At 32.0% G+C, this 27,036-nt stretch overlaps 5 protein-coding genes and 1 pseudogene across 6 annotated transcripts; 4 read left to right on the forward strand and 2 right to left on the reverse strand.

Annotated features, from left to right (window-relative positions):
- Positions 1–3,595: 3,595 nt before the first annotated feature.
- On the forward strand, positions 3,596–3,829 carry LOC108829401 (CLAVATA3/ESR (CLE)-related protein 1). Its single transcript, XM_018603057.1, has one exon. The coding sequence runs from the start codon at positions 3,596–3,598 to the stop codon at positions 3,827–3,829; it is 234 nt and encodes a 77-aa protein (XP_018458559.1).
- Positions 3,830–7,416: 3,587 nt separating this feature from the next.
- On the forward strand, positions 7,417–7,638 carry LOC130502009 (CLAVATA3/ESR (CLE)-related protein 1-like). The gene has a single exon (XM_056996825.1). The coding sequence runs from the start codon at positions 7,417–7,419 to the stop codon at positions 7,636–7,638; it is 222 nt and encodes a 73-aa protein (XP_056852805.1).
- A 6,524-nt stretch (positions 7,639–14,162) lies between these two features.
- LOC108815402 (uncharacterized) lies at positions 14,163–15,736 on the reverse strand. Its single transcript, XM_018588018.2, has one exon. It carries the CDS (start codon positions 15,630–15,632, stop codon positions 14,163–14,165), a length of 1,470 nt encoding a protein of 489 aa, XP_018443520.1. The 5' UTR covers positions 15,633–15,736.
- A 360-nt stretch (positions 15,737–16,096) lies between these two features.
- LOC108815401 (transcription factor GTE3, chloroplastic-like) lies at positions 16,097–17,748 on the forward strand (annotated as a pseudogene).
- A 2,920-nt stretch (positions 17,749–20,668) lies between these two features.
- LOC108815399 (putative F-box/kelch-repeat protein At2g44030) lies at positions 20,669–21,879 on the forward strand. The gene is made up of 2 exons (XM_056996822.1): positions 20,669–21,379; positions 21,446–21,879. Exons 1-2 carry the CDS (start codon positions 20,724–20,726, stop codon positions 21,813–21,815), a joined length of 1,026 nt encoding a protein of 341 aa, XP_056852802.1. The 5' UTR covers positions 20,669–20,723; the 3' UTR covers positions 21,816–21,879.
- An 879-nt stretch (positions 21,880–22,758) lies between these two features.
- LOC108814141 (histone-lysine N-methyltransferase, H3 lysine-9 specific SUVH3) lies at positions 22,759–25,916 on the reverse strand. Of its 2 annotated transcripts, none has more exons than XM_018586643.2 (3): positions 25,765–25,916; positions 23,096–25,140; positions 22,759–23,008 (listed from the first exon to the last, which is right to left on the reverse strand). In XM_018586643.2, exon 2 carries the CDS (start codon positions 25,126–25,128, stop codon positions 23,107–23,109), a length of 2,022 nt encoding a protein of 673 aa, XP_018442145.1. In that variant the 5' UTR covers positions 25,129–25,140; positions 25,765–25,916; the 3' UTR covers positions 22,759–23,008; positions 23,096–23,106. The 2 variants fall into 2 exon arrangements, with proteins under 2 accessions (XP_018442145.1, XP_018442146.1); XM_018586644.2 differs by lacking the exon at positions 25,765–25,916 and adding an exon at positions 25,268–25,727.
- Between the last annotated feature and the right edge of the window lie 1,120 nt (positions 25,917–27,036).

The following is a 27,036-nucleotide window of genomic DNA, read 5'->3' on the forward strand; positions in this document are numbered from 1 at the left end:
CTGGAGAGAGATTTTGATCATGTTTTGTGTAAATTGTCTCATCCATCTTGAATTACTGTAGTAAACTATATTTTTCATTCTTTTGCCTCTTATAAATATTCAGCAAATTCACCCATGAAATAACCATGTTTTATTACCACAGTCAATGCCAGTTAGTGTTTTATAAAACTGGAGAAAAAATTGGCTGTTATGTGGTTCAAATTTAAGATATGACCATTTAAATTATAGTACATATATTGTTGAATTCTAGATCCGGTAATCAGATTTAGGGATCTTAAATCAAACAATAATGGTTAGGGATCAAAGGTTTCCTTTATTAAAGTGTTCAAGTGAAATGCCGAAAAGAAAAATACAAAGAGAAATGAAATGTGTCGTTCGTCGTCAACAGCTATTTATCTCTCTATCTTTTCTCTCCATTTTTCTCATTGAATGCTCTTTATTTATAGCTCTTGATTCTCTTTCTTCTATCCCGTAGTGGCGGTGTCAGAGGTCAGTTCGACTGTCATCATTATGCTATTGCTTGTGTTGTCTTGAGGTGGTTGATGTTCGGCTACGATCCGCGGTTGATACAGTCTATACCCTATATTACTATTTCTCTTTGTCCTTTGCTTGTGTGCACCGAAGGCTTATCGATTGGTTGAATTAGTCTTTGTTTCAATGGACCTTTGTTCTAATTGCATACCCAACTCACGAATAGGACCGAAGATCTATCCTCCAACATATATATATATACCTTTATTTCAAAGAATATTACTGAAAGTAAAGTTGGAAATAGTTTATAATATTGAAGATTGAAAACGGATTGGAAGCGGGTTAGAAGCCATTGTTCTACAGCTTTTCCTCAGGACAGGACAGAGCCTGCCCAATCAAAACAACATATAAGAGCACAAGAGGATACTGAGTATCTATATAAATCTTATCTCAAATATACAATCTAACGTTAGGTATTTTTGTCAATACTGCTGTTTTAAATAGTAGTTAGTGTTCGATTAACTTTTTCTTTTAGAATTCAAATTGGTGCTTCACTTATTCTATAAACTAGCCACAAGATCCAAAATCGTTTCCGCTGATAATTTAGTATCATAAAAGAGTCTTCAAATTAATAATTAACCAAAGTAAAATATAGTGTTTAACTTTGCCATACTCTCTCGTTGATTTTAAAGAAAAACTGTGAAAGAAGCTTCATATAATGATTTGGACCTCACTCATGAGTATTCTCTAAGTTCTTTTGTAACATACAGGTTATAAAGAGATTCATAGTTTTCATAGCACTTTGACAAAAAAAAAGGTTTTCATAGCACTATTTTATTGTTATTTTAAGTCAATAGAAAGAATCAATAATCAACCAAAAGACATTACTCAGATCATTTGATTCACGTTAGTAACCCATATGGTCAACTAATAAAAAGGGTCAAAAGGCAGCCACGGGCTCACGGATTATTCTTTGCTAAACAATTTTGCTTTTTCCAAAATAGAACACATTCACATTCCTCTCTCATATTTCCTTTATACAGTATATTATGAACTTTAAGATCGATTCATTCCAATTTCCAATGCATTTTGATACTCCCATGTTTTATATTAAGTGTCATTTTAGAGTTGTATATACAAAATTTTTAAACAAAAATTTGCATTATTTTATATATTAAAACATCAGTATCTATACATCTACTTATACTTTAACCAATGGAAAAATATATTGGAAAATAACGTTAATAAATTCTACATAAAATGTTAAAACAATACTTATTTTACAACAAAAATATTTTTCTGTAACAACATTTAATATAAAACGGAGGCAGTATATGAAGTCCACACGATTTCATCTTTTTCTTAAATTGCTACTTTTTGGGTTTATATCTTTAATTATTTTTACAAAATAAATTAGGTACATAAAATAAACACAACACGAAATCCACTGTTATTGAACTGAGAGTTTTATGTGATTTGTATTACAATGACAAATCCACCGTTATTCAAATATGAATTTTAAAAACTCATTTAAAATCCATTATTATTGAACTTGGTATTTCGTAAATACTCTGAAATCCACTGTTATTGAAAATATTTAAGTTGTGGAGTTTTAAAGTTTTCGAAAAAATTTAGGGTATTTGAGTAGAATTTCTTGGTTTAAAAGTTAAAACTCAAATCTCATAGTTTTAAGTAATATTTCAGAGTAATTTAACAAAAATCACCTATATCTCTGCAACTTATTGAAATCATCTAAAACCCATTGAAAATCAAATCACATCAAATATTAAATTGAATACACTCCCCTAAAACCGGATTGTGAGTTTATGTTATGAGACTAGAAATAGCACACTAGGTATTTGATTTTTTGGTAAAAAAGTTCAAAGTTCAGGCACCATTTTCGGTTAGCATAACTATATCAACTAGAAGCTGAACGGTTAGGAGATAAACTATATGGATACTAAGAGCATCTCCAATGTATACCTCTATATTTCCTTCTAAAATAGAAATCTCTATTATACAGGTGGATTTGTAAATATTATATCAATTTAAATAGATAAAACTGAAAAGGACTTGTTTGCACATGCATATTGTTCTTGTACACCTATATAAATATAGACCTCAGCCTTTTGGTCTATTTACATATTTACGAAAAATAATAATTTGTATGTTGCACTGCATCTCTTTTAAAGATCATTCTGAATATTTCAAGTTAATTAAAATAACTGTAAACGAATAACAAAACGTATTTCCAAAAAACAAAAACACAAAAGTAGGTAAGAAGGTAGTTAAATAAACGTTCCGACACTGACTCGATGTTCCGAACCCAGACAAACACTCTCTGAATACAACTCTGCCATCAACATAAGAGGGTTTCTTCTGCTTCTCAAAAAGAAAAAAAAAACATGAGAGGGTTTCACATATTTAGATTATTTTTTTTGGTAAAATGTTAAGATACATATTTTGACTCTTATTTTGTGATAGTTGATTATTTATTTATTTAATCACTTAGCCCTTCCTAAAATTTTTAAACATATTGTCTTATTTTCCTACCACCCTCCAGTCATCACTTGGCCAAAAAATTTTTTTTAATAAAATTATATATATTAATTTCATCCCCAAAAATTAATAGATCATAACTTAGATTATAAAGTAGTTAAATAGAATCATAGTAGCTTTCCCAACTCACTAAAAATTATCTTAAAACTCAACGAAAATCAAATCATTTCAAATAAATTATTCAATATATCTTTTCTCCTGTTTGCAAGTCCTTTTTAAAGAATTTGGCACATATTCATAGTTAACAATAGCCTGACTATGTACACATAGGTGGTGTTACATGATTTATCATGATAATATATGATATATATCAATATAGCTTACTTGAATAGTATATCTTATAACGTTATATGTTGACAAAAAAAAATATATGGATTGCTCTTGAACAAGCCTTGTGTATTTTATAATAAATAGCAAAAATTGTCATTTCAGTGAGATTGACCCAGTTCCATTCTCTATATAAATGTCTTAAGCATGTGAGCGAAAATACACACACACACACACACGATAAAAACATAAACATATAAACACATTCAGCATTAAATCATTGATTAGCACATAACACATGGCTAACTTGAAATTTTGGCTGTGTTTGTTCCTGATCTGTGTTTCGTTGTCACGGTCATCAGCATCTCGGCCAATGCAGCAGCAGTTTGCAAACTCAGAGGGAAAGAAACGAGGGCGTATGATGAAAGAAGCTGAAAGAGTGTTGAAAGCCAATATGGAGAAGCTGATGGAGAGAGGCTTTAACGAGTCCAAGAGACTTAGTCCTGGAGGTCCTGATCCTCGTCATCACTAAGTACTGCTCTCGTATAAGTTTGCAGGGATGTGTTTTCTTTTCTTGATCGAGAACCGGTTTAGAAGAAAACATATTGATCGTTTTGTATGCAGCCTTGTTTGTTCTTTCGGTGTAACCAAAATAAATTGTGATTACACGTATTATGAATTGTGCATGCTTTACGTACTCTATACATTCTACAATATACAATAGTCTACTAGGGACTAGATCTGCATATAAAGTATATATAACAAGAAAGGACAAATAAATAGTATGAAAAGTGAGACTGAAACAATTTAATTGATCAATATTTATACTCTCTAATGGCTCGTGTAGGCATACGATTTAAAATTAAGTTTGAAAAGTATAATATTATTTATGGACTCTTTCTCCTCACACTGCGGTTTAAGAGGTGGGACAAACGGTTCAACTGCGGTGCGGTTTTAACAGTTATATAAACATATAGATTGAGTATATAGGCAGAGATTTTTGTTACGATTAACTGCGGTGCAGGACATGACGATTGTTACCATTCGAAGCCATAGACTATATGTTAGTAGAATGCAATGCGACCGGTAACATAATCCAGAATTTTGACATAATTTATCAGTAGATCTCGAAGAGTTTGTTAGACCCAAGAGGCGTTTCATGCTTTTTTTACTACAGTTCGAAAATCAACCAAAACGCTGATCTTTTGGCCATGAGTGCTACATCTTTTTATGGGATTTGTTTTTTATTAGATATTCTGTTCTGCTTACCCAATCCACTTCGTATTTAAAGATATGAACACATACAAAAATAACCAAGAAAAAAACCCAGCAATAACAGTAATTATTATTAAGGGCATCATTCGTACGCAGACATTTGCAGACGTGATTAGTTGCGGTTTTAAGCGTTATCAAAAAAACTGTACGTACAGCGGTTAAAAAATTTGATGTGTTTGCCGAATACTTAGACGGGTTAACTACCAAATGCAGTAATACTTAAATAATAAATTAAGAATATTTATATTTTATATAGTTATTAAAATATTAAAAATCATATTATTATAATAAATAAAAATTATGTTTACAAATTATACTATTAAATTTTTTTAAAGATTATAGAAAATATTTTTGTTTTAAAGTTTTATAATATAAATTAAAATATAATGTATATATAATAGTATTTCTATTATTTTAACTTAAAATTCTAACTAAATATTTTTATATTTATATTTATATAATTTATTAAAAGATTGTTTTATCCTTCCGCAACCGCAAACGTTAGTTGGAATCAACTTTTAATTTAAGAGATTCGGAGCGTTTTGAAATGATTATAACATTTTTATGATTGTTGCAAAACGTTAACAATCGGTACCAAGCGCATAAACTGCGTTTACATATGGTACAGAGAAAACCAATAAGACCCTCAATTGATTAATCCAAATACATAAACTGATGCTCATAATTTCGTCACTAGATCCACTAAAACTTGAAAGTGTCTGACTGGTGTAATTACAGTGGTTACGAGTGGGCGTTTGTGAATGTAGGTGGTTTCGGTTATAAACGTCATTAAGTGGTTTGTACGATTGATATAACAGTTAGAAATTGATGTATTTACATGATACTAATGACTGGTTAATTATCAAATGCAGTAATTATTAATTAAATAATAAATTAATAATATTTACATTCTATGTAATTATACAAGTATCAAAATCATAATATCATAATATTATAAAAATCATAATATTCTACATGAACTTAGTCTGGTTAACACTGTTGACTATAACGTGAACGTTTTTCTTTAGACATCTCCAATAGTACACAATAAATAGTACACAATAATTCTATTATAGAGTTAGATTTGCTCCATTAGTTCACTTTATCGTAAAGTTATTCTATAATAGAGTGGATTATAGAGTAATATTGTTTTTCATTCCAAATAAAGAATAAAAACAATATTACTCTATAATCCGCTCTATTATAAAGTAACTTTATTATTAAATGTAACATTGGAGCAAATTCAACTCTATAATAAAATTACTTTATTTTAGAGTGAAATATAGCATAAATTTTTATGTACCATTGGTCTTAGTAAGCTGGTAGATGTTAACAAGAACCTCACGTCTGCTGTTGCTTATGCAAATGTGTTGTGTTGTTTATAGCCGGGAAGAATTTTATTTCGTTGATGAGTCAAGGCATTGTAAGATCAAGATCAGAACTAGGATGATCTCTTTTTTTGGGCAAATGCCATGAAAAAGCTCTTGAAAAAGCTTAGAATGCATAATTCTCGTACCAAATGCCATGCCATGTCACAACCACGTCACCTGTACATTTTGGTTTGCCAATGAGGCAGAGCAACGCTCCCCGTGTGAACATAGTCCAAAAGGATGATCTAGACCGTTGATTCTGTGGAAGATCTCGAAGGCATGAGAGTAGTTAATAAGTACACCGTTTTCTTTTGAAGGAAAATAGATGTGTAGTAGATCTCCTTTGTTGTAATAATCTTCTTGGTTTCTAAGGTTACTTCTGTCGGAAGAAACCATGAAGACGTGAACCTCGTGACCTCTTGAGGCGAGAGAAGTGTAGAGAGTGTATGCTTGACGCTCCATTACTCCAGGGATCGAACCAACGGGCCAAGATTTGCAGAAGACAGCGAGTTTTAGCTTCTCGGAGATTGGTCCGGAAGAGAGTTCGTTCCATGGGGATGTTAGGTCTAGGAGATCTCCGGCGAATAATAACTATTTGAAATTATTTTATAAAATAGCATGTAATTTAAATTTGGTTTGTAATAATTATTTGAAATTAATTTATAATAATACAATATTACTAGTTACAAAATTAATCAAATAGTTTGAAATAATTAGTAAGATTTTAGTAAGATTTTATTAGTTTTTTTCTCAATCTAGATTTTGTTATAACTAAAAATAAAATTTAAATTACCATTTACAATTGATTTATTAATATCTTTATAATTATTAAATTTATTATAAATATTATAATTAAGACTAATGTAAATAATTAATTAGATATAAAATTGGTGATATATATACATACTATGTCTATGATCTTTTTATGGTAGATAAAAATTTTCGTTTTTCTTTTAATAGAGAAGATAGACTATAAATTGTAAAATTTATAAAAATAGTATATAATTTTATTTTAAAAAATTGTTTAAAATTTATATGACATTAATAATTAGAAATAATTTATGCATTAATTTAAAGAGATATTTTAAAATTTTGGTAAGATTTTGTTAGATTTTTCTGAACATATTTTGTTATAAGTAAAAGTTAAATTTTAAATTACAGTTAAAATTAATTAATTAAAATATAAATACTAAGATTTTTAGAAATGTTATATATTTAATATATTAATTTAAATAATCAAATAAATATAATTAATGAAATTGACAAATATGACTTTTTATAGTAGCTATAAAAATTATATTTCTCTTTTAATAGATAAGATTTGGTTTTTACCATCGCCTTGTCCTTTTATAATAGATATAAAAAAATTATCATTTCAGTGACGTTGATCCCAGTTTCGTTCTATATACACACACGATAAATACATAAACATATAAACAGCTTCCATATTGAATCATTGATTAGCACAAAACACATGGCTAACTTGAAATTTTGGCTGTGCTTGTTCCTGATCTGTGTTTCGTTCTCGCGGCCATCAGCTCGGCCAATGCAGCAGCTGTTTGCAAACGCAGAGGGAAATCAACGTGGGCCTATGATAGGAGAAGCTGAAAAAGTGTTGAAAGCTAATATAATGGAGAGAGCCTTTAACCAGCCCAAGAGACTTTGTCCTGGAGGTCCTAATCGTGGTCATCACTAAGTGTTACTCTCGTCTATATAAATTTGCAGGCAGTGCCGCCACTGAATGTAATGCATTTGAATGGGGTTCACATTTTTGTGAGGCCCCCAATTTAAATAAAATCCTTTATTAAATAATTATTTTTGCATATTTAACTTAAAATAAAATTACAAATAAATAAAACTAATGTTTTCCATATAAATAAACTAACTAAATGGTGTAATATGTAAATATATTGTAAAGTATATTTCAGTTTGTTGTTTGCTTTTATAAAATGTATAATTATTACAATATATAAATTTTTGCATAAACTATTTAATATTTTTTTGATTAAAATTATAATTCTTAATTTTTGTATGGGGTTTCGAAAAATTCAGGGATGTCTGCATGGATGAGTTTTCTTTTCTTGGTCGAAAAGCGGTTTGGAAGAGAACATATCGGTCCCTTGTATGCAGCTTTGTTTGTTCGTTCGGTGTAACCAAAATAAACTGAGCTGTTCGTTACACGTTTATGAATTGTGCATGCTCTACGTACCCTGTACATTCTACAATATTTAATAGTCTGCTAGTGAGACTACAGAGAGACCGTTTGCATATACAGTAAAAGTGAGCGACATAATTTAATTTATCACTAGAATTTTTTGACCCGCACGTACATACATATTGAAACTTTGATATCGTCACAAATATTTTTTTTTTCTGAAACTGATATCGTCACAAATATTTTAAATATATTATTTACATTTAGTGTTACATTATATAATTCTATAATCTTATTGTTTGGATTTCATATTGGCATGATTAATTTAAAAATCTAAAAACTAATTAATTATTAAAATTCAAAAATTTTAATAATATATTTTGTAAATAATACATGAACAAAATGTTATTAGAGTCTTGAGAAGAAGTTTCAACAGCTCAGAGCTCGTTCATATACCTCGGACACAAAATATAAGGACGGATAGCTTAGCACGTAGTGCAAGGAAGCAAGCGTCTTTTGTCGTCCATATGGATGCGGAGCTACCAGTTTGGTTTACAGAGTCTATATGAGTCTGTGTTTGCTGTCAAAAAAAAAATACATGAACAAAATGTTAGTTATGGACTATTATATTTTGTATATAATCATTTTTAGAAAATATATTTCTTTGAGTTTCAAAATAAAAATATATAATATATAGTTATAAATAAAATTTTAACATATGTTAATACTTTTAATTTTTTAATAAAATATTAGATAGCTTACGATGTTTTAACGATGAATTTATTCAAATAAAAATATTTTTAAATAGGTTAGTTTTACCAATTCAGTATATTTCATATTTAGTTCATAGAGCACCTCTACTTTAATACAACACAAGATTTTGATCTGCGCTTTTAAAGTGCGGAATTATTTTCAAACAAACCAAATTTATATGATATAAACTTGTATTTTTGATTGTATATTTACATTTAAATATTTTACATGAATCGTTATATTCGGTGTTCTAAAATCCAATCCGGACCCGCGATTAAACCAGCAAAACCACCAATCATATATACAATCTAGTTTGGTTTACAAAAAAAAAACTCATTTTCTAAAAATTCTGAAAAACCCGCAAAAACCGCTAAAACCTAGGACTCGGTTACCGGTTAAACCGATGGGTGACCCATTTTTTCTCAAAAACAAAGAAGCGTTATATTCAATGTTCTAACCGGCAGTTAAATCAGCAAAACCGTAAATCCTATATATAATCCAGTTTGGTTTACAAAAAAAAACTCATCATTTTAAAAATTCTATAAAACCCACAAAAACCGCTAAAACCAAGGATCCGATTACCGATTAAACCTGATGGATGACCCATTATGTAATAGTGTTTGACTTAAATTGTCATATTTATTAATTTTATTTTTATAAAATTTTATTATATACAAAAATAATTTTTATTATTAGATTTTGACCCGCACTTTAAAGCACAAGATTAGTTTGTATTCAAAAAACTTATTTACTGAAAATTAGAAATCTAATACATATGTATTTTCTTATAAAAAACATTTGTTTTCAAACTATATGTAGTTAAACTAAAATTTAATGGATATAATTTTATGAAAAATAAATAATTCATTTATATAACGCGTCCCATATCAATTTTATTTATATTTTAAAACTTTAAATTACAGTACAAATTTAATTTTTATTTTCTGTATTGGTATAAATTTATTTTGTTATTATATTTTCAGAATTATTTTATAAATTAACTACTGTTATTCAACCCGTCTCATACTTGATAATTATATTAAATTATTTTAATATCTAATATGTATATATTTAAATATAAAATTATTTATTAGCTTATATATACTGTATCCTACTTAAATAGTTTTCAATAAGTTGAAGTATGTAATAAAATTCATGAATATATTTTATTCTGTTATATCATAATTTATAAAATAGTTAAAATGGATTAAGTTACTTTATATCTATTAATTGGTGTAGTATTTAATTATGAATATAAATTATGTACATATAGATATTATTGAAATGTTATTTCTTATTATATAATAAACGAAAAATGAATCAATTTTCGTTTTTTAATTATAGTTATTACTAATTATGACTTTTATTTAAAAGAAAATATTAAAAGAAATGTATATTTACATTTTAAATAAAAGATATTAAAAGGTATTATCAAAATGTAATCTTAGAAAAAGTTACTCAAAAATATATTTTTAGATATATTTTTTCTGAAAATATTAAAATTGTTAGTTATATATGATATATATTTAATAACAACTAAGTTAGTTGTTTGAGAAATAATAGGAAGAAATAAATGTAATGGTCTCACCTAGATTATTTACAAGTAGATAAATATTGCTCATGTTTTAATAGTATTGATTAAATAAAACTTGTAGAGGAAGAAATATAAATATTTTTCGGATTTTGTTATTAAATATCGTATCTATAATTTATTGTTATCAAAACGATTTGCATGCACAGTATAGGGTCAATTGAAATATTTCTAGAAAAACCTGGTGGTTTAAAATTTGAATTTTTGTCATATTTTCGAGATGAATAAGGTGGTTTACTCGGGTTAGTGATATAGTGTTCTAGCTCAATAATACTGTTGTTCTAGCTCCATAATACTGTCATGGTTGTATTACGAATGAGATGAATATATTGAAGAAGCATTTTGAATTTTTCGTGTACTATAAGTTATACCTTCAACGGTATTTTCATAAGTATACATTTTTTTTTTCACATGGCATCATCTGCATTACATTAGTATGGTTGATCACTATAATCCAATTTAAAACATTAATATATAGGTCCGATAAGCCAATTTTCGACATTATTAATATGGGTCCGTATATAGAACTCATATGATATATAGGTGTAGAGTAAAACATATGCGACATTAATGACAGAAAATATTAAATTATGTTATAGTTATATATGGTAACATAGTTAGTATGCGAAATTAGTGGTAGACCAATGTATCTTTAGTTAAATGAATAGGTGCAAACAATTTGTATAAGTAGATTTTTCAAGACTGCTTCATTTTTAATAGTATAGATATACTATAATGATAAATATGTAAAAAAAACATAACTGAATTATTTTTGTTTTATGATAAAATTTTAAATTAACACTAATTATAATAATATTATATTTTGAATAACGAAATTAATTAATGCATTATTTGATAGAAAAATATTTGAAGTGTTTGGTAGAGTTTTGTTAGATATTTCTCAACAAATTTTGTTATAACTTAAAATAAAATTCAAACTTAAGGTTAGAATTGATTTGTTAATATATTTATTGATTATAATTAAAATTAAATATAAATAATCAAACATGTCTCATTAAGTAATTAATTAAGTGCTCTTACTATGACTTATCAACCGTAGATAAAAAGTAAGACCCTAAATTAATAGATTAGATGCTTGTATTCCCTAATGTCTCGTGTAGATAAACGATTTAAAATTAAGTTTGATAACTTGTGCACATGCGCGGATGAAGTTTTTTATTCTAATGTTTCTTCATTAAATTGTTTTAACATTTTGAAGCACTATAATCTTTATCGATTAAAAATGACAAATACAAATATTGGTCTCTTAAATATATCATTATTGTTGAAGAGTTAACGTATTATACTCATTTTAATTATTTAAAGACTTCATATGCAAAAAAAAAGAATTAAGTTTTGCGGCTGACATAAACCACAAAAACCAGATAGGCAACATCGCAAAATGACGAAAGAGGATTAGGTTTTCTGTTCTCGGTTTGTTTACTAGTGACTCTTCATAAGTGATTTCATTTTCTACATCTATCTTTTTTTTTTGTGCGACTCATTTTCTACATCTATCAAATTTGCTTTCGTTCTCATTTTTGTTTCACTGATATCAGTTTTTTTTTCTTTTCTTTACTTATTATGCAAATTCAGTAAATTACATAAGTGTCAATTTAAGAAGATAGACATGTGTAAAAATTAGTTCCACTCCAGACACATATCTAAGAATTAAAAATTTGAAGAAAATCACCGGCAAATTGTATTCACATGTTAGTGTTCAAAATCTAATATATCAAATTGTTATAGAATATAAGTGTAGACTCGAAATATAAATGTATGTCTAATATATATCACTAGTTACGTTTAAAAATCATCTAATTCTAGAAAAACAAAAGAAATTGCTTATTTTATTAACCTATGCTTTTGATGTTTAGTTACTTAAGAGTATACCGATAAAAGATATTTATAATACTTTACCATTCTAGTATATGTAGACTATTGTATAAACTAAGAACTATTTGATTTATTAACTGATAAACCATAAAACTTATAAAAATAATTTTAATCTCTCGTTCTTACAATTATAATAGCTAGATATAGTATTAGGGAGAAACAAATATTAGACAAATGATCAGATCCCTCTTCTTCGAACAAACTCAAAATAAGGTAATTTGAATATTGTTATGATATTTCAATAAAAGTTACGAATAAAAATCAAGACTAAGTGATTTAATCTGAATGAAATAATATATGTATAGTTCTTCTAATATTTAAAATCAATTCGATTTGAAGAAGTATATTCTGAGATTGTCAGGATCAAATAACATATTAAAACCACATATTTAAAAAAGTAATTTGTATACATAAAATCATATACATTAGGGTAAGGACATAAATTAAATCCAATACCTTTTGTTTATTTACAATCATGTTTTTGAAAAATAAATCAAAACAGTCATTTTATTTATTTATATGGTATATATTTATTATTGACACTTCATATTCATATGTTTTTATTAACATTTGTATATTTGCTGTAACACGTTTAATCACAAACATTTTAATATGATATTTTTCTATACAAATTTAAAAATTAAAATATTAAGATCTCGAAAAATTTCCAATGCAAATTTTAAAATTAATATATTTTTATATTTTATATAGTATTTATATATTAGTATTTATTATTGAGACTTCATATTCATACGATTTATGAATTGTAACTTGCTTGAACAAAAAAACAAATAAACCATTGATCACAAAAAATTTAATGTGGGAATTTTACCATTGTTAGTAATTCGTTATTGAAAATATAACATATAAGAAAAAAATGATTTTTTATTATATACTTAATGTAATTATTTATTTTATTTTAATAATATAAAATTAAACAAAAAGAGAGAGAACAAAAAAAATTGTTATCAAAGATGTATGATTCATAATCATTAATTTTCATATATATGTTAATCATATTAGGTAATTTCATAATTTTTATTTTGAGGAAATAATTTTTTAAGGTAACTCTGTAGCTTTTTATTTGATAGTTAATTTAATATAGTATAACATATATTTATATGAACCAAACTATTTTTCTAAGAATGTTAAGAATCATCCAGGTGATGACACGTGGGTACAAAAATATATTGTAATGCTCCAAGATTAATATATATGAGATTTATGGACTCTTTCTCCTCATCTTCCACACAAATTAAACATATACACTACTAAGTTTTTTTTTTTGCTAATAAGATTTTATTTATTTTATTTATCGTGCTCGCATGGTTGGATTTGATCCGATTAAGGAGTTAAATTTTTTAAGTTAGTTTAATTTAAAAGTTTCTATGATTTGGGAGATATATATGACTTTTAAAACTTAGGGTTAAAATGAATATACATCTTCTCACCAATTATAATAATATTTAACTAGTGAACTCTTTAAAATTCTGAGAGACTATGCTAGAACATGAATCATTCAATTTTTTGAATTTTTTTGTAAGTAAATATTATAATAGTTGGTGAGATACACCAATGCTGATCGTTTAACATAACCGGTCCTAACGACTGTTATATAGATTAACCGAATACATAACCCAATACTTTAAGTTTCGTTACTAGTGCCCTTTTTTCAAAAAAAAAAAAAGTTTCGTTACTAGACCCACAAAAACTTGCAGTATGTGTATTGTGTAAATGAAGAGTATGAAACTGTGTAACCCATGAGATCAAGTATCTTGTTACAAAATAAATGATTCAGAGTAACTTACAAAATCAATGAAAAAAGTCAACTGTCTATAGGAAGAGGGTACCTACAATACCTCTCATTATTCATACACATAAAGAATCTCTCATAAGCCGAAGCCATCTGAGTAGCTGTAAACATCGAAAGAGCATAATCCTTACAATCTTTCCCCTTCATCTCCAAAACCCTAGACCCATCTCTCACAACAGACTCCAATGTCTCCACAAGAGACCTCACGTTTGGAGAAAACGTATACCCAAAACGCTCATCCACAACCACCGTCCCAACAATGCTAGGGTAGTTCGGCGCCACAACAGGTTTACCACACTGCATCGCCTCAATGATGGTCAAGTCAAGCCCTTGAGGTCTCATCGTTGGGTTCACAAACACATCCAAAGCGTTGTAGAAACCAGAGAGCTCCTCTGGCTCTAAAGATCCCAAAACCCTGACGTTTTGACCTAACTCCGCGTATCTTTTCCCCCAAGGACCAGAGCCAGCCACAAGTAGGTACACTTGCGGGTGCGTTTTAGCGATCAAAGCAAACGCTTCGTACAAAAGTGGATGTCCTTTGTCTCTCACCAAACGTCCAGAGACACCCATCACAATAACTGTCTCATTACCAACAGGAACACCGTGTTTCGCCCTGAACCTAGCTCCAGCTTCAGGTGAGTACACGAACTTAGACTGGTCAACGCCGTTGACTATAACATGAACGTTTCTCTTAGGAAGCTGGTAGATGTTAACAAGAACCTCACGCGCGCTGTTGCTTATGCAAATGTGTTGTTTATAAGCCGGGAAGAATCTGATTTCATCGATAAGTCTAGGCATTGTAAGATCAAGATCAGAGCTAGGATGATCATTGGAGTCATAAAGCTCTTGAAAAAGCTTAGAATGCATAATCTCGTACCAAATCCCATGCCACGTCACAGCCACGTCACCTTTAGGGACCATTTTGATTCGCCAATGAGGCAGAGCAACGCTCTCCGTGTGAACATAGTCGAAAGGACGATCTAGAACGTTGATTCTTTGGAAGATCTCGAAGGCATGAGAGTAGTTAAGTACACCGTTTTCTTTTGGAGGAAAATAGATGTGTAGTAGATCTCCTTTGTTGTAATACTCTTCTTGGTTTTCAAGGTTACTTCTGTCGGAAGAAACCGTGAAGACGTGAACCTCGTGGCCTCTTGAGGCGAGAGAAGTGTAGAGAGTGTATGCGTGACGCTCCATTCCTCCAGGGATCGAACCAACGGGCCATGATTTGCAGAAGACGGCGAGTTTTAGCTTCTCGGAGATTGGTCCGAAAGAGAGTTTGTTCCATGGGGATGTTAGGTCTCGGAGATCTCCGGCGAACGGAGGATTTTCTGTGGAAGAAGTCAGCGGAGAGTGATCGAGCTGTGAGAAGAAGATGTAGTAAGAAGTGCAGAAGATGAGTAGTAATGTAATGATTGTAGTGAATCTGAAAGGGAGCGAAGAAGAAGTATAAACTGTTCTTGAAGAATGATTCTTGATGGCCATTTTCTTGTTCTTTGGTTGTGTTGTGTGTGTGTGAATTTGATTGCAAGTATTGAAGATGATTCTTTGCTTAAAAATCGGATCTTTCTCGAAATTTTATTTCAGAGTTCGATTCTCAATGGAATTGCACATGGCTTAGCTACTTTTATATGACTTTAAGTCAAATCTCTTTGTGTTCAGAGGTTGGATGTAAATGTTTATTAATGTTTTTTTCTCTGCACAAACTGAAATTATATTAGCGAAGCAAAGCAAAACAGCCGACGTTAACCAGATCCCAAAATGAGGAAAACAAAACTGGCGGAATATCGATATATTCCCGGAAACAATGATAGCAAATCATTTATAAATTGGCTAATATATAATTTAGATCTCCAAAAACTAATAAATAATTTTAAGTCAAAATCTATATTTAATAGTTATAAACATTAAGGATTTATTAACAATTTTTCAAATGAATTAAGACAAGCATGGGATTTTGTAAATATAGCTTGTGTGAATCTTCGAAAAAATGACTTAAAATCAGATAGAAATATCAGTTTTAAAATTATCTAAACAATATTTTTTATTGTGTAATAAAATAATTACTTGAGAAAATAAAAGTCAAATTAATAACTCTGAGCTCAATTTCGAACCTCGAAGTTCGAAACTTGAAGCGGAAACTAATAGTTGAGCTGGAACAAGTGAGATGAGAAGCTTGATCAACCGAGCTAACAACATGCTCCCGGAGACGCAAGTGCCCGACAAGAAGCTGAAAACAGCAAACAAAGGTACGGTCCAGATTCTAGAGAACTGCAACAGTTTGCTGACGAGGTTGATGAAACATAAGTTCGGATGGATATTCAACACGCCAGTGGATGCGGCTAAGCTCGGTTTACATGATTACCACACAATCGTTAAGAAGCCTATGGATTTGGGGACAATGAAGAGGAAATTGAGTAAGAGCTGTTTTACAAGTCGCCCTTGGAGTTTGCTGAGGATGTGAGGCTTACTTTTAACAATGCGATGATTTATAATCTTGTGGGGCATGATGTGCATACTATGGCTGAATTTTTGTTGAACATGTTTGAAGAGAAATGGACGCTGATCGAAACACAGTATGTGTCTCTTATTAAGAGGCAGCAACAAGCTCCTGTTTTAACAAACACTCACTGTGGAGAGCCATTACCATTACAAGCACCTACACATTCCCCTCCTCCTATATGATAGTTGAAGATAGGATTTTGGAGAGATCAGAATCTATGACCAACCCAGTGGAGCCTCCACCTCTAGCTGTTTCCCCTGAGAATCGTGAAGAAGAAGAAGAAGCATGTGTAAAGAGGGGCTTGACGTTTGAGGAGAAGCAGAGACTTAGTGAAGATCTTCAGGATTTGCCTTTCGAGAAGCTAGAGGCAGTTGTTCAGATTATAAAGAAGAGGAACACGGAACTCACTCAACAAGACGATGAGATTGAGTTGGATATTGATAGTCTTGATATCCAGACGCTTTGGGAGCTTTACAGATTTGTGACTGAATATAACGAGAGCTTGATTAAGAAAAGTGTCCAAGAACCGGTGAGAGCAAATGACTAATTGCTAGTCACTTTCCTTGCTTTTACCGTATTAACTGGTACCTAGACATATCTTGTTTTTTCTTTCATGGTCACAGACCACTCTATTTACTGGCCCTGAATCGCCAAAAGTTGCAGAATTAGGTGAGGTTTTTGTTCATGAGTACTGTATTAATCTTTTAGCCCCACTGCACTTTACTTTTTCATTGACATTTTTAGGACATGTGGCTTCTCCAGTTCGGCAAGAAGTAAATGCTGGTGGATCAAGTAGCTCTAAGAGTTCTAGTAGTGGATCAGGCTCGTGTTCTAGTGGTATATGTTGAGAGACTTCTTCTCCCTTGTCAGCACCACATCTCCATACAAGCTTACTTGCATTCCTTTCCCTATGCAGATTCTGACAGTGACAGCTCACAGCATGGAAAGTATTTAGCATAGGTGGTAGCCATTGTATTGTCTTTTTCAAACTTTTGTATTCAGCTCTCTCAACATAGCAAAGCTTGGTGGCCTTTTTGTAACTTTTCCCACATCGGATTGCTTATGTATTTGAGTTTTTGTTAACTGTACAGAAATGTGAAAAAAATCTTAAATGTTTTGTTTCAGGTTTGTCATTATGTATTAATTGTTTTCTGGTCTCTTGTTTGTGACTAGATGAAGATAACAGAGAATGTTTGATGCCAAAGAAACAAAAGATAACCGATATCCAAACAGAAGTTTAACATAAAAGCAGATCTCAGAATATAAGAAAGACCGAATAACATCCAAACAAAGTTCAACGCAGAAACAAGAACAAAGTTCAACATAAAAGCAGAAATCAGAAGACCTAGAGCGACTCATCCACCATAAAGTAACCGGCCATGCAATGGAAGGTCTGCGTATGTGCCTCTCAGCGCATGCATCCCAACAGGGTCGTCCTCCTGGGGGTACTGTAGTAGAAATAATAATCTATAAATTCGAGGTGAGAAAGTTCTACATGTGTAACGAAGAAGTGAATACAAGTTGTTTTATACTACATCTAGAAAAACAAGTTTATCAAATGACACTAAATGATTATAGTCAACAACTTTATATTTGTACAAGTTTTATATTATCTTCACAGAATAAGTTATTATTGATTTGTACAATTTTTACATATTCAAAATAATGAACTTTTGTAATTCGATTATGAAAAATATGAAGTTGAAGAATAACATAAATGAAAATTGAAGATGGCCGAACATTCAACTTCTGTAATTCTAGAACCAATCAAATTTATTTAAAAACTATACACTACACAATATTTTTCTAACAGCTACAAAAAAAATTCCAAATATATGGAAAATTTTAAATTGGTTGAAGAAACTTTTATATCGAATTAAAATCAAATTAGCTAGTAGATACTTCCTTCTCATGTGTTCATCAAATGCCGGAAATTGTTGATGGTCTTATCAAACAACAATCTAAAACTAAAAATTTACATTGTGGTTGTTATATCTTGGTTCTTGGACATGAGCTCAATTCAATTTATTTTTGGTTAGATGTCTTTAAAAGAAAATTTACTAAATAGTTATTTACATAACTGATATATTATTAATACACAGATTATTAAGTTACAAAACATAAAAATTAACATGCTAAATATTTTTATATGGATACTATATATAAATATATACTTTTAGAAATTTTAATTCTTAAACAAAAGCATACATACTTTGAATTGGTCAATCAAATCCAATGTGAGTTTAATTCTATCCTGTAGGAGTAATCACCTATAACATTTTATTCATTTTATTAGCATGTTCTAAAATAATTAAATGTAAAAAATTATGTGTATTGTATAGATTTCTACTCTTAGATAGAATCAAACTTCATACCCCCCAAATGGTTCTGAATGTTCTCTTTGAGTGTTTTAATGTGCTTCAGTTTTAAAATTCATTGTAACTCATACATATGTGTATAAATGTTTCTAAAGGAATGATCTCATTCCACGTGGAAGAGATGACCAAAGAGTGGCAAGGGTCTGGCGATGATCTGCATTGGCAGATTGTATGGATTAGATCCCATTCTATATTGTCCCACTCCAATTTTATTTTATGTTTGTTTAAGTTCCATTCACATTTGATGATGATACAACCTGGTCTATGACTCTATGTAGTGGGCCAATTACTAACATCCTGTTTAATTTCAGTGACTAATTGTGCTACGAATTTTCTTATCTTTCTGATATTCCTATCAGGAGAACCGGGAAACCTCATACGTCAGTCACTCTGCTATCGAACAGCCTCACAAGTGAATCAAGTTAGAAGCTCTTCTTACCATTCCCAGTCTCAACTGATTCATCCGTATAGGCTTCAGTGTGATCTCCCTCTTACTCTTACAAAATTTTCAAGCTTTGGTTCCACTTGAGATTCACATGGAGAGTTTGTTTGAAGATGATGATAATGATTTGAACTGAAACTCATCATGTAAACGAAGCTTTCCAAAAAGTACATGACGAACATTGACTACTAATACCAAACAAACATCAATTTTTTGTTTCCTTCTCATTACATAAATGGTGCCAATACAATACAATACATTACAAGAGTATGCATTGCCACAGAACATGCAAATGCATACACAGTTTCCTGCGCAAAACAAAAGCCATCACATCACACCCTCTTTGTATTCTTTGCCCTGTAATCTATCTTATTAAAATATAAACATTCTGTTGGACCTAACATTTATTTTGTAAATTTTTAAATTAAATACACTTTTATACTTTATAGTTAAACCTACATTAAATCACTAATGTTTCTTTCTTTATACTACTATCCATGTTTCCAAACAATATACTTATTTCTTTATACTACTATCAATGTTTCTAAACAATATATTTTTTATACTACTATTAATGTTTCCAAACAATACAATAATTAATCTTATTTATTTTATATCTATCATTTTCTCTTTAAAATTGTGTACAAATGTCATAATTTCATAAATTGCAAAATAATGAACTTTAAAATTTGGATTATAAGATTACAAATTATGAAACTATTACAATTTAAATCCAATTAGATTACATATCAGTCATCCATCAGTTCAATCGGTTAGTCTCAGATTTTACTGATTTTTTTTTTAATATGAATATTTTAGAAACCTAAATTGAATTGTCAGATTTCCGGATTAACCGGTATAATCACAATCAGGTTGAATTTAAAAACACTGATTTAAATGCAAAAATATTTTAAATACACACTCTTTAAAAATTACCAAAATATTTGTTAAGTTATTAGTGAAATTTTTCATCGTAAAATATTCCGCGCTTCCAAAGCGCGGATCAAAGTCTACTAACTTGTAAATTGTAATCGTAGCATTCATCTACAAAAATATTAAAAATAAAATAAATATAACTTCCTGTTTTTGTTTATGCGGGTTACCTAAAAGAAAAATAGAAGTAAGTTTAGAGATTAACAAAATCTATTATACCCGACCTAAGCCTAAATTAGAGCAAAGTACAAAAAAACCTTAATCAAAAACAAAACGTCCCAAAGAGAGAGGGCACGTCGTTGACCAAAAACCAAAACAGGATGATGAAGAAGAAGAAGAAGTCATCATCAGAGTCTCTTCCTCCGTCGTTTCTGTCGTTACCGTACGACATCGTCTTCAACACTCTGGCTAGGATCTCTCGGACCAATTATCCAATCCTGTCTCTTGTCTCCAAGAGATTCCGTTCACTCTTGGCTTCGCCTGACCTCGACGCCGCACGATCACTCGTCGGAAGACCCGAGAAGTACCTCCACGTCTGCTTAAACCTCAACAACAACAACAACAACAACCCTAACCCTAGCTGGTTCATACTTTCCCAACGTAAGTTGATACCAACCCCTTCGTTTCCTTACCGACATCTCAAGTCCTCGAGTGTTGTCTCAACTGGCACTGAGACCTACGTAATAGGCGGTGGACTCGTGGTGAACGGAAGCAAGAAAAGAAGCGAAAGAGTGTTTCTAATCGACTGTAAAACCCATCAGTGGCGTAAACTCCCCAACATGCGTCTTCCTCGAAAAGAAGCAGTCGTTGAGGTGATGGACGGTAAGATATTTGTGATTGGAGGCTGCAGCGGCAAGTACTCTACCAAAGACGAGAATTACGGAGAGGTTTACGACCCAAATACACAAACTTGGGAGCCCACAAGTGCCACAACACTCGATCTACCCAATCACACCAAACAACAACATGACACGAGGTATCTCAGATGTAAAAAAGGTTCTTACAGTTCCATGATTTGCTTCGTAGCCTCAGATTATTTCAGTTCCACCAGGCCGTCCTCGGTAGAGACAGAGAATAATTTGTGGTTGGGAGCAATAGTTCGCAATGGTGAACTACGCTGCGGTGTCTGGTTTCGGTGGAGTAAAGTTGTGGGACTTGAAGCAATATCCTCTAATTATCTTATTTCGGTGACGAACTCTTGCCACGACAAGAGTGTTGTAGTTTGGTGGAAGACTAATTATGCCGAGGAGTGTAAAACTGAGATTTGGTGTGCACAGATTTTGATTGAGATCTGCGATCCCATGAAGATTCGAGGATTCATAGAGTGGTCTCAGAGTGTGTTTACCTTCCAGGGATGTCATGATTCTGATGAACTCCTTTTGCACTCTGCTTTAGTAACCCATGATTTTTGAGTGAATGTCAGTTTCTATGGATTTATTTAGTGATTTAAATTCTAACAAAAGATATAATTTGATTCATGATAAGGATTGGAACAACTTTTCCAAGAGTATACATTACATCCTTGCATCTTGCAGTAAGAGACTAATACTATGTCATAAATTTGCAAATAAGAATACTGAGAAAAATGCTTTGTTGACCATCTATGTGTATAGACTCGAAAACCATATAGCTAGCTTTGAATGTATATATATATATATATATATATGCTTGTGGTTTTTAAGGATGGGGCTACAAGGCTATTTATCTATACCTTGATCATGACTTGTAATGATATTGATTCCGGTCTTGGTAGATTTGGTACAAAGTCAACCTCAGATAACTTTAAGGCATGTTGTGACTCCTTTGCATTTATTCTGAAAGGATGATCTTAACTGAGTTTAGTTCTCTTTGCTCAGAAGAAATACAAATAAAAGTAAACAACCAGATAGTTGTCGATAATTTGATTCTTCAAGGGTAAGAGGTGTGGGAAAAGACTGGAGAGAAGCTGACATTGTAAACAGAGCTCCTCCTCTCTTTGTCAGTTGTCACATGAAACAATTACTTGAGAATATTACACAGATCGCGTTTTATTTTCCTACAACTATGCCATCTTTCCTGATTCTAGCGAAAAGCTTTTAGTGTTTGGTGTTTAAAAACAGGCAGCCAACTCGTGAAGATAAAAGTATTTCCTGATCCAAAGAGGTTCCTCAACTGATTACTCTTACAAAATTTACAAGCTTAAAAGCTTTGTTTCCACTAGAGATTCCATCAAGAGTTTGTTTGAAGATGATGATAATGATGTGAACAGCAAACAGTGGAATCTGGTTACTCCCTCATTAAGGAACAAAAACTCATCATGTAAACGAAGCTTTCCAAGGAGTAGTACATGAAGAACATTGACTACTAATACTAAACAAACATCAATTTTTTGTTTCCTTCTCATTCTTGAAGTCTACGGATAAGTTGTTACAACAAGTTTTAAAACATAACTAAATCCTCTAGAGTTTAATTTTACCAAACCCACAGAGCATGGAAACTACAGCCGATATGGTGCCAATACAATACAATACATTACAAGTGTATGCATTGCCACAGAACATGCAAATGCATACACAGTTTCCTGCGCACAACAAAAGCCATCACACCCTCTTTGTTACTCTCTGCCCTGTAAAACAAACAGAAATGGTTTCAGACCATTAGTGTCAGAATCATATCTAAAAGTACAAAGAAAGGTGGGAGATCAAGGGTTTACAGTTTCTCAGATCATCCAAAAGAACCACGGCATTTCACAGAACCACAGTTGCAGTGCCTCTTTCCATGTAAAACACTCCCATCTCTAGCCTCGGATGCAAGGGAGACTCCATAATCATATGTCAGTTCAGCCATCGGAGGAATATGACGAATGGCAAAGAAAGCAATGTGAACAACCGGTTCACCGTTTCCTTCACGAATAACCGGCTGCCACAGAACGTTTGGGGAGCAGCTATGGTTCATGAACCGAGCTACATTCCCAAAGTTCTTAGCACTGATCAGTAGTGGTGACGGGAGACTAAACTCCTCGGAGATTTCATCTGAAGGATCCTCATCTACTAACGCAGGCTCATAGTTCCACTTAAACGAGTTATAAACACGCGATGTGTCAAAGACAAACTCATCATCTTCTTGCTCCATTCTGAGCTCCCCTCTGTCTTTGACCTCACCAGCATATTCACATATGAAAGAACCAGCACGAATGGGATCCCACGAACGTAAACCCCAACCACGGTTCCCTGTCTTAAACACTTCCATGCGGAACTTCAACCCTGTCTGAATCACTTTGTTTTTGCAACTGGCGTGACATGGACACGTTGGACCACATTCATACACCATCGGCCTCCTGGAAACAAGCATAACGCCGTAAAGGTAAGGCAGATCACCACCGTTCTGTCGGATGCAAGAGCAGTTTAGATCTCCCGGTGCACATGAGCCACGGCAGGAACAGCCAGTAGTGTGCTGCTGTGTTATTCTAAAGGCTTCCGAGTGTTTGAGAGTGGAGATGTAAGTAAAATAAGAAGGCCCCTTCTCATCATCAACGTCATTCACAAGCGAAACAGGTTTGCTCTCAACTCCTGAGGTGAGATCCGGAAGGATAAGTCCTGTTCTAGGAGTCAAACCTTCCTTCCACTTATGAACAGCTTTCCAGTACCCAAAAGCAGGTGGCTGACCAGGTTGTCTCACCAGTTTATACTTAAACGTGTTGCAGCCAGACTTCCCTTTCTCTACCCATGACTCTGAGATCGAATAAAGTCCATCGTAGATATAAATCTTCCCTGTTTTACTAGCTGGATCCTCCTCTCCTCTTATCACTCTCACTCCATTCCCTTTCCTCAAGCTTCTCTCTAACGCAAGATTCCCCCTCTCAAGTTTCTGATCAGATGCTTGTTTGTTCTTGTCCGCATTGCCTCCTTGTCCACTGTATATCAAAGACTCAGGATCCTGTGCCTCGCCGTCGTAACGTCCAGCCGAAACAATGCTAGTAGCTAGAGGCTCCTCATCTGCTCCAGCGGCCTTGCTTGTTATATAGTCAATGCCAGCCATTGTCTGCATGTGAAGACCCACTAAGCACATCTCTATCCGTGAAAAGAAGATATCTCCAACCTCGATCCCAGGGACCGTTCCAACTCTCTTCTTCATGTTTGTCCTCACCCCATTGCTCATCAAAGAGCCTGCCGCTTTAGAAGTCGCGGCCTTTGCGTACTCTACCTGGCTTAACCGCCTCCTAACAGCATCGAAACGCATCAGCACGCTGCTTACTAAGTCCCCATTCCCATCTTCTCGCTCTGCTGCACTGATCCCGCTGTCGAAAACTCCACTGAACCGTTTCACAACCTGAACCTCCAAAGAAGGCTCTTTGGGGACTGTCTTGTCTTTTTTCTTGGCGTTACCACTTCCCTTAGGACGACCTCTTTTAGCTCCGGTTGAGCTACTAGGGCCATTTGATGCAGTGGTAGGTGTTCTGTATGACTGAAGAGGTGGAACAAACGATGGAGGAGGAGGTGTGTACTGAGTTTGGTTGAGATCTGGAGTATCTTGTGCAGGTGGTTGTGCTCCAAAGGGGAAGAAAGGTGAGTACCCAGTAGAAGAAGAAGAAGAAGGGCCAAAAGGTGGAACTCCAACAAATGGTGGACCTTGATTACCATTTGGAAAAACAGGTTTCAAACTTCTCAGAGGTTTGACATCTAGCACTATGGACTTGTCATAATGGTTAGGATTTGGAACAGTGTTCATCCCTGGTACTCCTTCCATTGCTAAAAACTCCTGTAAAAAAAATGGGACCATGAGTTGGGTTAAAGAGCATTGACAAAGGCTTAGAATTAGCATTTTCTCTCACAAACAGATAAAATAAATATCACAGCATTTACTACACAGCCCTCTAGAACAACACCTTGCAGTTTCACCTTGTGGGTTATACTCTTTGCAGTACCAAAGAAAGTTACAAGGAAATGCAAAAGAATCCATTTTAAGAGCAAGCTTAGCCTTCAATATAGAATCCCTACAAGAATCGAAAACCCTAAAAAAATGCAAACTTTGCTACACTTTGTGAACCCACCAAGATGCAAAAGTAAAGGGTATTTTCATAAAACCTAAAATGTACAAATCTAACAACAACACCAGATCTTTTGTGCCCTAGGAGAAATAACGAAGGACAAAGAAAAAAAGCTTCCTTTTTGCCCATAAAGATCCGTAAAGGCATAAACCTAAGGTCTAAGGAGCATGGCGTAGCTACACCAACCCTTAATCGAAAACCAAAACATACTAGTTTCAGATTCGCCAACGGAAAAAAAAATGAAAACTTGTATCTACAGTGAACCATTCATATAAATTCATTTTCAAGATTTCATGGAAAGAAGAAACAAGACATTAGATTGTAAGACCACCAACCTCACGAAGTTGAGAAATTTAAATTAGGGCTCCGAGTAATTACGCGAAAGAGAGAGCAGAGAGAGACGAAAAGATGCCTTTCGATGTAGCATTTTCAGACAAATGCTCAGATGAAATAAGCGGAAGACGTTAGTGTTTCAGAGAATTCAGTCCGTTAGATTCTTATTTGCGTCATCTGTACCGTCCAAAACACCTCAGGCCTTGAAAACACAAACCTTTCCTATTCGTGTTGTTACTGTCAGCCATTTATTTTCCTTTAATTTTTTAATTTTTTTCTATCCAGCAAATTCCAATGTAATATTCTATCTGTTTCATAATATTTGATGTTTTACCTAATGTACAAAGATTAAGAAAATTATATTTCTTTAATAAAAAATATTTTAAAGATATAATTTTAAAATCAATTAACCAATAATTAAAAAGACTGTAAAATCTAATTGGTTGAACAGTTTCCAATAAAGTTAAAGTAACCTTAAAATCTCAAAACTTCATCTAATTTAAAACAAAATTATCCTTCTAAAACATCGTCTATTATGAAACGGAGGGAGTATAAGCACAAGAATCCATAAAATATTTTTAAAAGGTCAAAATTGATCTTGTTTTTTTTCTTGCGCAGAAATATTTGACTAGTAATTTCAAGAGCATCCACTTTTAAAAAAGTTAACAAATTCAGATAAATCGAGTCTGTATTTGATTATGTAATAACAATTTTAACAGGTTAAAAAAATTCAGTATAATTTTCTTTTAAAATAATTTAGGGTCTATCCTTATGTAAGAAATCTACCGAATTTTGCCAAATGTTTCATTGAATTTGACCCAAATCTGACCATGTTAAGGATATCTCTAATCCAACTCTATTTTTTTCAAATAATATAAAAAGTAAATATAGAATAACAAATGCTCTAAATCAATTCTATATTTCAATATATTTTGAAATTTACTCTATAAAATAAATAGAGTAATCTATTTTTGTTTATCCATGACTTCATTATGAAATGAAAATTGGTAGAGTTATAACACTTTATTTCATATTCATTTTGTCCTCTTTTAGAGGAAAAAATGAAGTTTTATTCCAAACTCTCCTTTATTTATTTAAATTCTTCTTTAGTTTCTCTTTAGAAAATCAACAAACCCCATAAACATGAGTCCACAAAGAAACTGTAAGAAGCTATATATTTGGAGATACAAATTTTCAAGAATTAAATGAAGGTGAATTGGACTGTACAACCTTCAAAACAATTATAATTCATTAGATAACTAAAATCCCTAATT

The sequence above is a fragment of the Raphanus sativus genome, unplaced genomic scaffold (genome assembly GCF_000801105.2).
Source record: "Raphanus sativus cultivar WK10039 unplaced genomic scaffold, ASM80110v3 Scaffold0377, whole genome shotgun sequence".
Taxonomy (NCBI): domain Eukaryota; kingdom Viridiplantae; phylum Streptophyta; class Magnoliopsida; order Brassicales; family Brassicaceae; genus Raphanus; species Raphanus sativus.

Coding starts and splice junctions, on each gene's coding strand:
- LOC108814141 (XM_018586643.2), bottom strand. CDS start 25,128: ATGGAAGGAGTACCAGGGATGAACACTGTTCCAAATCCTAACCATTAT.
- LOC108815402 (XM_018588018.2), bottom strand. CDS start 15,632: ATGGCCATCAAGAATCATTCTTCAAGAACAGTTTATACTTCTTCTTCG.
- LOC130502009 (XM_056996825.1), top strand. CDS start 7,417: ATGGCTAACTTGAAATTTTGGCTGTGCTTGTTCCTGATCTGTGTTTCG.
- LOC108829401 (XM_018603057.1), top strand. CDS start 3,596: ATGGCTAACTTGAAATTTTGGCTGTGTTTGTTCCTGATCTGTGTTTCG.
- LOC108815399 (XM_056996822.1), top strand. CDS start 20,724: ATGATGAAGAAGAAGAAGAAGTCATCATCAGAGTCTCTTCCTCCGTCG. Junction 21,380..21,445: donor AAACAACAACATGACACGAG/GTATCTCAGATG, acceptor AGATTATTTCAG/TTCCACCAGGCCGTCCTCGG.